This window comes from Lepidothrix coronata, unplaced genomic scaffold, assembly GCF_001604755.1.
Source record: "Lepidothrix coronata isolate B3197 unplaced genomic scaffold, Lepidothrix_coronata-1.0 Scaffold305, whole genome shotgun sequence".
NCBI lineage: Eukaryota > Metazoa > Chordata > Aves > Passeriformes > Pipridae > Lepidothrix > Lepidothrix coronata.
In genome coordinates, this window is record NW_016690485.1 from 284,528 (window position 1) to 298,017 (window position 13,490).

Consider the following 13,490-nt stretch of genomic DNA (forward strand, 5'->3'; position numbering starts at 1 on the left):
GTGAGGAACCCCTGGGAGCAGCACTGGGACCTGCCCTGCGTCCTGGACAGTCAGTCCTGGGAGGGAGCTGGGGGGGCTCATCCTGGAGCAAAGGAGGCTCAGGGGGGACCTTCTGGCTCTGCAACCCCCTGACAGGAGGGGGGAGCCGGGGGGGGTCGGGCTCTGCTCCCGGGGAACAAGGGACAGGAGGAGAGGGAACGGCCTCCAGCTGTGCCAGGGGAGGCTCAGGTGGGACAGGAGGAGGAATTTCCTGCTGGAAAGGGTGGTGAGGCCTTGGCAGGGGGCTGCCCAGGGAGGTTTGGAGTGCCCAGCCCTGGAGGTGTCCCAGGAAGGCCTGGCCGTGGCACTCAGTGCTCTGGGCTGGGGGACAAGGTGGGGATGGGGCACAGGGGGGATCCATGGGCTGGGAGGGCTTTTCCAGCCTCAGGGATCCGGGGATTCTGCGACACTGATGGAGACATCAGGGTTCCAGGGCACGTGGGCCTCCTGCTGTACTGCAGATCCACCTGGTTTACAGTCCCCAGTGCTGCTCTGGTTATCTGGGAGGGCTCCTGCTCTGCAGGGCTTTGTGCACTTGGGCAGAGAAAACCACAGGGTTCAAATCAGAGCTCACACACCCCTGGCACCTCTAAAGAACCCCAAAGAAACAGATTTATTTTTAAAATGACAAAAATCATTAGGGCAAAACCTAGAAGTGATCATCCTTCACCTCTGTGATTCTTTGTAAAATCCTACTGTACAGCATCCCTTCCCAGGTTCTTTAGCCTTTCCCAAAATATGAAGCAGTGTCTCCTTCCTTGGAGATATTCAAAAGCTGTCTGGACACTGTCCTGGGTAACCCACTGCTCTGCTGACCCTGCTTGATCTGGGAGGTTGGACCTTCAGAGAAGATGAAGATGAACTTCAGAGGTGCCACCAACCTCAACCATCCCTTGACTCTGTGGTGGCATGAAAATAAATGCAGTTTGTTCTCAGTCCTTCTTCATAATTCCTAAGTCTTGCTGATTTTCATTGTACTAACAGAGCTTTGTTGTAGTGGCCCACAGGTAGAAAAGTCATGAGAACAAGAAGAACAAAGGCTGTTGGGTTCTTTGTTTCCTGGCAACACCCATGAAGTATTAAAAAAGCTCAAAAGCTGAAGATTTTGAACTTAATTCATAACTTCTTAGGTATTCCCAGTGTGGAGTCAAAGGTATGAAACACCTTTGATTTGGAAATGAGACTTCCTTCAGCTTGGAATTATAATTGACATTTATAACTTGCTTGTTTTTTTTCCCCTGAGATGATGCTGTTTTATTGAATATAATTAAAAATGAATTATTTTTACACTTTCTGAAATTTTTTCCAGAGCACCTGTTACAAGAAGGCTGAGGGGTCTTCACTGAGCACCCAGAATCTCAGAACAGGACCACAGAGGTGGAAGTTCCTCTTCTGAAGCTCATCTGTGCATCTGTAATGTAATGTGTTGTTATTATTTTACTTGGGCGTTGATGCTATGGCCAAAGATTCTGGAAGAAGTTCTGGGATGTGAATGTGCCACATGTGGAAACGATGAATTAAGAAAATCAGCCCAAACCACTGCAGCATCTGCTCTGCCCTGCCCCTGTTATGGGTGAGATGGGAATGAAGAAGTGCAATGCCGAGATATTTTTATCAGTTTGTTGAGTCACTTTTCCTTCCAATTGCAGAACCTGCTCGGCCAGGCTTGGGTTTAGATCACTGTAGTAGATTCTCTCTGAGTTTGATGAGGGCAAACACTCTTGGAAGGAGTTTGTAACCACTCTTTACCTTTTGCCTCCTGGCAGCACCTCGGAATGCACCCAGAGGACAGTCCCGTGCCATGGATGCCGAGGGTGGAACATGAGCCGTGAGGACACGGGACAGGTCACTGGGAAGTTCTGTCACCGACACGGATCAGACTCAAGATCCTCCTCTGTATTTGCTTGGTTCTCACCCCGTAGATGATGGGGTTGAGCACGGCGGGCACCAGGATGTAGATGTTCCCCATGGTGATGTGGACCAGCGGGGCCAGGTCCCTCCCGAACCTGTGCACCACAGACAGCCCGATGAGGGGCACGTAGAAGGCCAGGACCACGCAGATGTGGGCGATGCAGGTGCTGAACACCTTGAGCCGCTCCCGCCAGGCCGCCAGGCGCAGCACGGCCTTGAGGATGAGGAGGTAGGAGAGGCAGATGAGGACGGCGTCCAGCCCCATGACCAGCAGGATGGCGGCCAGGCCGTACACCACGCTGGGGGTGGTGTTGGCGCAGGCCAGGTTCATCACGTCCTGGTGCAGGCAGAAGGAGTGGGACAGGGCGCGGGACCCGCAGAAGGGCAGGGGCAGCAGGAGCAGGGGCAGGGGCAGGAAGAAGAGCACGCCCCTGGCCACGGCCGCCAGCCCGACGCGGGCGGTGGCGGCGTTGGTGAGCACGGCGGCGTGGCGCAGCGGGTGGCAGATGGCCACGTAGCGGTCCACGGCCATGGCCAGCAGCACCGTGGACTCGACGGCCGACAGGGCGTGGATGAGGAACATCTGCAGCAGGCAGGCGCCGAAGCCGATCTCCCGGGTGCCGAACCAGTAGAAGGCGAGGACGCGCGGCACGGTGGAGGTGGCCAGCGCCAGGTCGATGGCGGCCAGCATGCAGAGGAACAGGTACATGGGCGCGTGCAGGCCGGGCTCCAGCCGCACCGCCAGCAGCACCGCCCCGTTCCCCGCCACGGCCAGAGCGTAGGCCCCGCACAGCAGCGCGGCCACCCAGGCCTGGGCCCCCTCCGGGCCCGGCAGCGCCGCCAGCACGAAGGACGGGCGCAGCTCAGAGCCGTTGGGGAAGGGCATGGCCCACGCCGGGGGCGGCACTCATGCTATGCCGGGCACCTCCTGCAAGGCAAACACAGACAGCGCCTCAGAAACCCTTCCCGTGGCTCTGCATCCCACGGGGTGGGTCACACCAGGGCGGGCAGCTCCTCTCCCAGTCCCACACCCGCCCGTGGCAACAACACCTGCAGTGACAAAATGCTGCCATTTGAGCTCGAACAGGAACTGCCTGAATTCTCTTAACGGGCAGAATAGCATAAACCCAACATTTCACATAATTAACCCCTCAGCTGAACTTGTTTTCTTTTCATTTTAAAGGGAAAAATTAAAAATAATAATAAAAAACCAACAGGATTTCAGTGTTTCCTGTAAAACTTCAGCTCTGCTTGATTTCTTCCATATGTGCTGCAGTGCCCTGTCAGAAATGTGCTAAGCTGGTGGTGCTGCCTCCCACGGCCCAGCCCTCCCCAGAACTGCACACGGGCACAGGCAGAATCGGCTATCTTAACTTTTTTTTGCACATACAGATTGGATTTTCAGCCTGAAAACGCGTATGGAAAAATCAGAATATCTGTAGAAAAAGAAAGTAATCACATTGTTCACCTTATTCTGTATCTGCAGATTTTCCGGGAGGGTTGTGATCCAAAGGAAATGGCCACGAAGGTCTGCAAAAACCTTTGCTTTGGGTGCTTTTCTATCCCCAGCCACCAAGTCGGTACCTGGCTGTAGCAGTGGCAGAACAAAACCACCACCCCCCTGCCCTGGAGGGACAGCACAAGATTAAGTGCATAACCTGAGCCTTCTGGTTATTCCTCTTGTGCCCAATCCGTGTAAATCGTGGATGCAAAGTGGGTTTACGACAAGCTCTGCAGGTTATTAATGCAATTATTTGATGAGTGGCGTGGGGTTTGAAACCGTGGGGGTTTTACTGCATATCTATGGTGAAGCCCTAAAATAGCATCGCTTTGTTCCCCTGATGTGGGGCTTTTCCATCTTGGATCTGTAACAAATAAGACTCATATTGTAGCTTTTTATACCCAGTTTACTCACGGCGTGGGTGGACTGGTGCTGTCACTGTGCCCACAGGGATGGCACTGGCAGCCCAGCCCTGGCATTAAGAAGAACAAGGAGCCTCACCAGTCACCAACAGGTACCTGAGGCAACTCACCTGCCAGCCCTGGAGGGCAATTACAGCCCGAGTCCCACTGGACAACCCCTGCCCTCCCATTCCCTTCCCTGGGGCTGTGAGACAGGCACTGAAACAATCCCTGAGGCTGCAGTTTGGCTCTGGTTCTTTGGCATCAATAAATGTGTCCTGTTTTCAGAAGTGACTCGTGATTTGGGATTGCTGGTGGGATGAGAACCAGGTGCTGTGAGGGCCTGGCTTTCTGTAGAGATAAAACTGGATATACTGTTAAAAGACAGATTACCTATCTCTAAAAACACCAGTAAATGCATGTTTATTTTCCTGAGGGGATCCAAGAGCAGCCACAGCAGCTCCTCTCAGTAAATCACTGAGTCACAGAATCATTTAGGGTGGAAAAGACCTCCAAGATCATCGAGTCCAACCTTTGACAGATCACCACCTTGCCACAGGACCATGGAATGGTTTGGGTTGGGAGGGACCTCAAAGCCCATCCAGTGCCACCCCTGCCATGGGCAGGGACACCTTCCACCAGCCCAGGTTGCTCCAAGCCCCGTCCAACCTGGCCTTGGGCACTCCAGGGATCCAGGGGCAGCCACAGCTTCTCTGGGCAACCTGGGCCAGGGCCTCCCCACCCTCACAGGGAGGAATTCCTTCCCAATATCCCATCTAACCCTCCCCTCTGGCAGTGGGAAGCCATTCCCTGTGTCTTGTCCCTCCATTCCTCCAGCCAGGAATTCCTTCCCAATATCCCATCTCACCTTGCCCTCTTAGTTTAAAGTCATTACCCCTTGTCTTGTCCCTCCAGGCCCTTATCAAAAGTCCCTCTCCAGCTCTCCTGGAGCCTCTTTAGGCCCTGGAAGGGGCTCTCAGGTCTCCCTGGAGCCTTCTCTTCTCCAGGTGAACCCCCCCAGCTCTCAGCCTGTTTTCTCCCTCTTTCTTCTCCTCCTCCTTCTCGTTCTCCCATTCTCCCTTCCTCTTCCCCATCTTTATCTCTCCCTCTCTCATTCCCACTCTACAGTGCTCTCCAGCTGTGCTGACAGATGTGCTGACACACCCCCCACACCCTCCCTGTCCCCCACAAATGTTTTCTTACTGTGGCAGAGGCTCCTGGGGCTGGGGCTGTGTTGGAGAACGGCTGCAGTGAGGAAGCACAGACACCCAGGGAGGAACTCTGCAACTTTTCAGGCTGGGAGCAATCTCAGAATCTCCTCAGAATTCTGAATCATTGTTCTCAGAACCCTGTGTGAGGATGGCCCAAGCCAGGCAACCCTCCAGCAAAGCCCTTTCCTGCTGAAGTCTCTCCCTTATGTGACTCCTGCAGGCTCCAGGTTACACTGCACATGTTGGAGCAGAGTTGTCCCCTTTGGTGCTGTCCCAGTGCCAGCAGGACCTGCCCCCGAGGACCTGCTGTGCCAGGCAGAGCTCAGGGGGCTGTCACTGAACACCCTGGGACACTCAGTGAGATAATGAGCACAACACAGAGCAAAGAGTGGCCTGGGAACCCTCCCCTCAGGAATCTTCCCTGCCCTCTCTCTGGGCTTTTTTTAATGGAGATGTTTCTGCATTATTTTTTCTCTCCATTCCAGCTACTGTTTGGATGGAGCAGAAAAGAAAGACACTCATCTGGGCTGGTCTGAGGGGGAAGTGCCCAATGTCAGGCAGAGACAGGCCAGTTTGGGTGTGGGGTCCTGTCCCAGCACCTTCTGCTGCTTCCCCTTCCAAGGTGAACCCTGGCCATTGCTTCCTATTCTCCACCACGGCCAAGACTGGACAAAATATGGCTTAAAATGAACAAAAATACAGCTCCATGATTTGGAGGAGTGAAATATTTACAGCTGGCTGTGGCACTCAGTGCTCTGGGCAGGGGGACAAGGTGGGCATCGGGCACAGACAGGGTGGACTCCATGGGCTGGGGGGGCTTTTCCAGCCTCAATGATTCTGGGACTCTGTTCCATGATTTTGGGGCTTTTCCAGCCTCAGTGATTCTGGGACTCTATTCCATGATTTTGGGGCATTTTATTCTGTCTGTGGGAGGCCACGATCCAGGAGGACCATGAACCCTCTGCACATCTGGCTCAGACCCAGCCCATAGCAGAGCAGCTGCTGGGACACACTGTCCCCTCCCTGACATCTCCTCCTCCCATCCCTCCGAGGGGCACAGCCAGCACAGCACACCTCAGCTGGAAGGCTGTAGGACGTGGTCCTTTGTGTCAGGAGTTTTAGCCCTTCCTATGATGTCTTTGAGCCCCCTTTATTTCAGCAAGAGCTTCCAGCCCCACCAGACCCTCAGGCCCATCCCAAATCACACCTAACTCATACAGTCCTGTTCATCTACAGCACATCCTGAAGATTTTAAGCAACTCCAACCTAATATCTTGGGCAAAAAAGGCTTCATCAAGTTCTGTGCCCTTTCACAACGAACTGATGCATTTTATTGAAGATGCTGCTCACACACATGACATTTAATGCAAAACAGTGACTGGGATATTAATTAGACTTGGCAAGATTGAGGGCCTCAAAGACATCCAAAAGAGATGGAAAAGAGCTGTTTCCATCCCTGTGGATGGACATGTGTTGTGGTTTAACCCCGGGCAACAGCCAAGCCCCAGCAACCCCTTGGTCACTGCCCCACCAGTGGGATGAGGGAGAGAACTGGAGTGGGGACAGCTGGATAACCAGTGGGTTGGGATAAAGATACTTTACTAGGGAAAGCAAAAGCCACACACACAAGCAAAGCAAAACAAGGAATTAATTCCCTCTTCCATGAGCAGCAGGTGTTCAGCTCCTCCAGGACAGCAGGGCCCTCTCACGTGTAACAGAGACTTGGGTAGACAAAGAGCATCAACCCAAATGTCCCCCCCTTCCTCCTTCTCCCCCACCCTTCATATACTGGGCACGTTGTCCTATGGTCTGGAATGTCCCCTGGCTCAGCCACCTGTCCCAGCTGTGTTTCCTCCAAACTTCCCACACCCCCAGCCCACCCATCTCCCCAGTGGGGCTGTACCAGGGGCAGGAAAGGCCTTGGCTCTGGGTGAGCTCAACACTAACAAAACCATCTCTGTGTTCTCAGCCCTGTGTTCAGCACAAAACAAACACAGCCCCACACCAGTCCCTGTGACTAAATTAACTCAACCCCTGCCCCAAGCAGCACAACACAGCATTTCAGAGACGGATGGAGGTTGAGAGTGTCCAGGCCCCCTCAGCAGGACCTGGCCAGAACTGCTCTGGGCTCAGCCCCTGGACTGAGCTGCACCCTGGGGGATGTTTCCAGCTGAACAGCCAAGGGCTGGGACAGCCAGGGTGGCTCCCAGCTCCTGGCCCAAGCCCTGTCCTGTGGAGTTGCTGCTGTGGCAGGTGGGGAGGGGACAATGACCCCATGCAAGGGTCTCTCAATGAAGGTCACACCCTGTTATCTGCTACGAGTTTGTCTCACATGTGATAGAGGTTCCTCGATTTCCCCCCCCCCATGACTTGGAAAGACAAAGTCATGCAGCCCATGTTTCTTTAATTGCCTCCCTCTCACTGGGGTTCCATTAATGCTCAGGGTGTTCACAGGCTGCTGGAAGGGATGAAGGCATCATGCTGGGACACAACAGGGAAGTTCACAGCTCTGGGTTGGGAGACAGCATCTGAGTGGATCTGCAGCTCTTTCCTCTGGCAGTGACCTGCTGTGTGCATGGAGCACCAAGGAACCAGCCCACCAGCTCTGAGAGAAACCAGTCCAAGAGCTCTGACCAAGAGACCAGTACAGCAGCTCTGGCCAAGAAACCAGTCCAGCAACTCTGACCAAGAAAGCAGTCCAAGAGCTCTGACCAAGATGCCAGTCCAGCAGCTATGACCAAGAAACCAGTGAACCAGGTCTGACCAAGAAACCAGTCCAAGGGCTCTGACCAAGAAAGCAGTGAACCAGGTCTGACCAAGAAACCAGTCTGCTGTCCCTGACTGAGAAACCAGTCCAGCAGCACTTTCTGGCAGAGCTGGTGGGGGAAGCTACCAGTCAGCCCCACTGCTCCTGCGCAGGGCCCTGAGCAAGGCCTCGCGGATGTGGCTGGATTTGATGCTGTAGATGACGGGGTTCAGGGCGGGGGGGATGAGGAGGTAGGTGTAGGCCACCAAAGTGTTCACCAGAGGGGGAACGTTCTTCCCAAAGCGGTGGATCATGGACAGGCCGATCATGGGGATGAAGAACACCAGGACAGCACAGATGTGGGACACACACGTGTTCAGGGCCTTGAGACACTCCTCCTTGGTTGCGAGGCTGACGACGGTTTTGATGATGAGGATGTAGGACAGCACGATGAAGATGAAGTCCATCCCCACCGTGGACAAGAGAATGATCATGCCATAGAAGACATTGACCTTTATGTCTGCACACGCCAGGTTCATGATGTCGGGATGGAAGCAGAAGGAGTGGGACAGCTCCGTCTTCCCGCAGTAGGTCAGTCTCTTGAGCAGGAAGGGAATGGGAAGGAGGGAGATCATCCCCCTGAGCACGATGGCCAGGCCTATCTTTGTGACAGTGGCCTTGGTCAGGATGGAGGGGTGTCTCAGGGGGCGGGAGATGGCAATGAAGCGGTCGAAGGCCATGGCCAGGAGCACGGAGGACTCGATGAAGGACAGGATGTGGATGAAGTACATCTGGGCGAGGCAGGCATCGAAGCCGATGCTGCGCAGGTTGAACCAGAAGAGGCCCAGCGTGGTGGGCAGGGTGCACAGGGCCAGGCCCAGGTCGGTGACCGCCAGCATGCACAGGAAGTAGTACATTGGCTCGTGGAGACTTTGGGTCCTCCTGATGATGAACAGGATCATGCAGTTCCCCAAGAGAGCAGTGAGGTAGAGAGCACAGAAAGGGATGGAGATCCAGGGGTGAAGGGCTTCCAGGCCTGGGATGCCCAGCATGAGGAAAGCTGAAGGCTGATGGAAGGAGCCATTGAACTCCCACGTGGCACGTGAGTCCTGCTCCATCCCAGCTCAGCTCTCGCATGGACTAGACCTAAAACACACCAACAACACAAACTCCAGGTAGTCGGACTCTGCACTGAATAGAGAAGCTGCACATCCCTCCACCTCCCCTCCAACCTGAGCAGGCACCCACGTGCTCTTTGGACACTGGCACAGCTACCACAGTGTCAAATATGACTGCACTCCTGTTTATCCATTAAATCCTAGAATGAAGGAAATGGATGGACATTTTTTCTTGAAAAAGAAAAAAAAATAAAAACTTCAGAATGGAAGAGAAAACCTTCCTAGTGAGCAACACTGCTTCACAGTCATCCCCAAATTCCAGAGTTTGAGATGCTTTGTTGAGTGGGCAAATGCCTTTTCTGTGATCATCCCAGCCAAGACCAAGCTGCTAAGCTAAGGCTTCTTTTTGAGGACGACCGGGTGAAAAAACGGTGACATTTTAACTCTGATACTTCTTATTTAGGAATCAACCTTGGAAACAAACGCAAAATTTCTTGGCCCTGGCCCAGGTTGCCCAGAGAAGCTGTGGCTGCCCCTGGATCCCTGGAAGTGTCCAAGGCCAGGTTGGACGGGGCTTGGAGCAACCTGGGCTGGTGGAAGGTGTCCCTGCCCATGGCAGGGGGTGGCACTGGGTGGGCTTTGGGGTCCCTTCCATCCCAAATCATTCTGGGGTTCCAGGATGTAAAATGTACCAGAGAATCAGGCACTCAGCCCCTCCTGCTCTCGGCTCAGAAGGTGGGTCCCATGGGAAGGAGGATTTTCAGTGGCTCTTACAATCCTACTGCCATGTGCAGAGAGATGAGCAGAACCCCACCTGGGTGGTGCCTGTGAATTTATCAATAACAAGCAAACACAAGGCAAAGCACAAGATGTTGCAGGTTCAGAGCCCTGGGGAGGATCCAGGGAACGTCTCTGGGTCTGGATTGGAGGGCAGGGGGGTGTGGGAAATGGTGGGGGTTTTACAGGGATCAAGAGTAGGAGGTGAGTGAAGCCTTTATGGAAATCCAGCAGTGTCTGCTCTGGGGAGTTCAGCAGGAGCCCGCTGGGATGGGTGGGGTTGGAGCAGTGCTCTGGAGTGAGAGACCAAGGAGAAAGGCTTGTTCAGCTTGGAGAAGGGAAGATGTGCAGGGATTCACCACCAGCTTTCCCCCACCTCCTGGGAGGCACCAAGGAGGCTGCATCAGGCTCTTCAGAGCAGAGCATGGCAGGAGGATGAGAGACAACAGGTATAAGTTGAAACAAGGGGGCTTTAGACTGGATAAAATGAGAAATGTTTCCCCATCAAGCATTGGAGCAGGTTGTCAGAGGCTGCACATTTCCATCCTCAGAAGTTTTCAAGACCCAACTGGTCAAAGCCACGAACAGCCCTGTCTGACCTCACAGATGGCCCTGTCTGGAGGCTGATGTTGGACTAGAGATCTTCTGAAGTGTCTCCAACCTGAATTATCCAGCAAACCTCTGAGCCTCACACATTCCAGGTTCCTACACTTACGTGACAAAGCGCCCAGCAGAGATGCTGCAGAGGCTGTCGGGGTCCCCAAACCCCCTCAGTGACAGAAGGACTCGCTGGGTGGGTGGAAGAAAGCAGCAAATGTGCAAAACAAGAGCTAATTAAAGGAAAAGAGTATTTGTGGCTTCAGTCTTTCTGCACCTTGTGTAGGATGTGAAACACGCAGGTCACAGAGGGCCTGATCTGAGAGCCAGGGGGTTAAATGTAACACAGCTCATCTTTGAATAACACACAGCTCTTCCATGACGCATTTATTAGGGCCCTAATATGATTTTGCTTCATTAGAGTCTCAGTTTGAGAGTCTAACGTGACAATAAATCCCAAAGCTTAGCAAGGACAAACGCCTTCCTGCTCCAGGGCAAAAGCAACATGTAAATTATGGGAACTGGGGAAAATCCTAAGTCATTTACTTTCCTCCAGGCGGGGCAAAGACACTAGTTGGTATCAGGAATCACCTTGACCTGCAGCCCTTCCGTGTCAGGAGCTGAGGGCATAATCACAGCCCTTCTTCAGGAGAGCCTGGGGGTGGCTCAGACGTGGGTGGGTGGCACTGGATGGGCTTTAAGGTCCCTCCAACTCAAACCATTCCATAATTCTGTGATCTGAGCAGTGACATCAACCTGCCAACTCCTGCAGTTCAGGTTCATCTGGGGCTGGGTTAAAAACCTAAAAAATTCCAAAAAACTCCAGGCCTGTGTGTCTGCCTGAGTGTCCCCAAGAGCAGCTCCAAGAGCAGCTTCTGGCAGGGGTCCAGAGCTCTCAAAGACACTGAGATGCAACAGTTTTCCAGGAATACGGAGGTGGATAAAGGGGAGACGCTGTTGGAGTACAGTGGGAAAGAAAGGACCGGTGAGAACTCCCTGGGTCTGTAGGGGAGGCTCCTCCTACAAGAAAACCCCCACTTGAACCTGACTTTGTCAGACACCAGCAACTCCACCACGCTACAGAAGTTACCCCGAAATAGGACTTATTCACTGTGCTCCTCTCTGAGCTGCTCTGGTTTGTTATGTGCTCCAACACGGATCCCACTCCAAGGTGGTTTTACCCCTCCATGCTTTATGTGCGTCTATAAATGCTATAGATAAATATATACACATGTAACTGTAAAAAAGATAAACAGCCACACATGCTCGTTCATGTGTGTGTACATTTACACATGTAGAGATAACACAGCACAGCCCATGGGACACACATCACTTACAGAATCACACAATGACAATCAGGTCAGAAAAGATCTCCCAGCAGACTATCATGGGATGGCAACTGCACCTTCCTCACTGCAGCCAAGCCCTGAGGAGGAAGCAAACCTCCAGTTCCTGGAGGATATCAAGTGAAAGATTCCTGGCAGCCCCTGGGGGGTGACTGTGGCATCCTGCCACAGAGAGGGGGCTGTGCCCCTGCTCAGTGCCCGAGGTGTTGCTGCTCCCCAGGGCCACCCCAGCCTGCCCGGGGGAAGGGGTCAGGCACCAAGGCAGAAGCTTCGTGAAGGACATGGAGCTGTCCCTGCTTTTCCAGCCCTCAAAAGCCACCTCCTGATTTCCTGCCTGTCCCCGGCCCTGATTTTCACCAATAACTCAAAGTACTGGTGCTTTAAGGGTTCTTGTCAGCGTAGGCAGGAGCAGAGCCTTGGGAGCCGGGACCGGGGAGGATGGGACTCAGAAATCTGCTCCTTTCCCAAGAGGAGCCGTTGCTATTTTCACAACGGCACCGCTGCCAACTCAAGCGACGAGCGAGGGCTCGGCAAAGGGGCTCTGGGGACGCAACACCCACGGAGCCCGATTTCTGTCGACTTCAGAGGCGAGGGCAGGGACGTGCCGTTCCCACCGCGCGAGGGTGGCAGAGCAGGGGGGTCCCGCACAGAGCCCTCGGCACGACCCGCGGCACCGCCACGGCCCGACCGGCCCGGGCGAGGTCCCATCCACCCGCCTGCCCCGGCACATCCCTCCCGGAGGGTCCCTCGGACCTGCCGAGCGGCTCCTCGGCCACACACCCACCCCGAGCCGGTGCCCCCCGAGCCGCGGGAGCGGAGGGACGGGCAGCGCTGCCCGCCCGTGGCACTCACCGAGCGGGGTCCGGGGGCTCTGGGCCGGCACGGGCAGCGCGGCCCCGGCGCGATGCTGAGGCAGGACCCGAATCCCCGTCCCCGACCGGGAGGGCAGCGCTTATAACACCCCCCGGGCCAATGGGCCGGGCCGAGCGCGGCGCTGGGACGGCGAGGGACGGGACTCGTCTCTCCCGGCTGCGAGGGACGGGACTCATCCCTCCCGGCTGTGAGGGACGGGACTCATCCCTCCCGGCTGTGAGGGACGGGACTCATCCCTCCCGGCTGCGAGGGACGGGACTCATCCCTCCCGGCTGTGAGGGACGGGACTCATCCCTCCCGGCTGTGATGCTCTCCCAGCGGGCAGGATCGTCTCCCGGTACTTTATTGGGCGACACGTTTACGGCCCCGGTGATTTATGTCTGGCACGGCTGCAGCCACCGTGCTGGCAGCGCACGTCGTTTTTATTGGGGGAATAAATCCCTGGAGGAAATAACCATAAAGTTCGTGAGAGGAGCGTTTGCAGCCTCGCTCCGAGGGAATGAGAGAGGGGAAGCTCTGGCTATCCCCGTCTGACCGGTGAGACACGGAATGTTTAATTAAAACCATAATGTGTTGCACAATAAAGCCAAACTGGATGGTACAAAGGCAAACACAGCCCCGGGGCCGGGTGTCCCTCACTCGGCCGTGTGTGGGTGTCTCCTGGCAAGGCTTATCTTTGCCATCTCATCTCTGGGGGGAAATTGCCTTTAACCCCCATTTCTGTGCCTGACCCAGGACATGGGAGAGCAAACGGGTTTGTGAAGAAGAGAAAATGCAGCCTCTGGCCCTCAGAGGCGCTTCTGCACTTGTAAAGCCCTCTGTGCTGGGGCTCTGCCCTCCGTGTTCACCCGTAAATTCACACAGTCCCAGAGTCACTGAGGCTGGAAAAGCCCTCCCAGCCCATGGATCCCCCCTGTGCCCCATCCCCACCTTGTCCCCCAGCCCAGAGCACTGAGTGCCACGGCCAGGC

The 13,490-nt window shown here is 54.8% G+C and overlaps 2 protein-coding genes across 5 annotated transcripts in view; both read right to left on the minus strand.

Annotated features, from left to right (window-relative positions):
- Positions 1 to 342: 342 nt before the first annotated feature.
- LOC108508593 (olfactory receptor 51E2-like) lies at positions 343 to 12,571 on the minus strand. Of its 3 annotated transcripts, none has more exons than XM_017837474.1 (3): positions 12,500 to 12,571; positions 3,419 to 3,576; positions 343 to 2,878 (listed from the first exon to the last, which is right to left on the minus strand). In XM_017837474.1, the coding sequence occupies exon 3, from the start codon at positions 2,834 to 2,836 to the stop codon at positions 1,886 to 1,888; it is 951 nt and encodes a 316-aa protein (XP_017692963.1). In that variant the 5' UTR covers positions 2,837 to 2,878; positions 3,419 to 3,576; positions 12,500 to 12,571; the 3' UTR covers positions 343 to 1,885. The 3 variants fall into 3 exon arrangements, with proteins under 3 accessions (XP_017692963.1, XP_017692964.1, XP_017692962.1); XM_017837475.1 differs by lacking the exon at positions 12,500 to 12,571 and having other exon boundaries at positions 343 to 1,316; positions 1,879 to 2,878; positions 3,419 to 4,448; XM_017837473.1 differs by lacking the exon at positions 12,500 to 12,571 and having other exon boundaries at positions 3,419 to 4,448.
- The window catches only part of LOC108508592 (olfactory receptor 51G2-like), a 10,829-nt gene continuing 3,705 nt past the window's right edge, over positions 6,367 to 13,490 (minus strand). The window contains exons 1-2 of one of the 2 annotated variants that reach the window (XM_017837471.1): positions 12,500 to 12,587; positions 6,367 to 8,955 (exon numbers count right to left, since the gene is read on the minus strand). In XM_017837471.1, coding sequence (XP_017692960.1) covers positions 7,953 to 8,927 — 975 coding nt within the window. In that variant the 5' untranslated portion in view covers positions 8,928 to 8,955; positions 12,500 to 12,587 and the 3' untranslated portion in view covers positions 6,367 to 7,952. Of the gene's footprint in view, positions 8,956 to 12,499; positions 12,588 to 13,490 lie in introns of those variants that run through there. The other variant, XM_017837472.1, reaches the window with a different exon arrangement.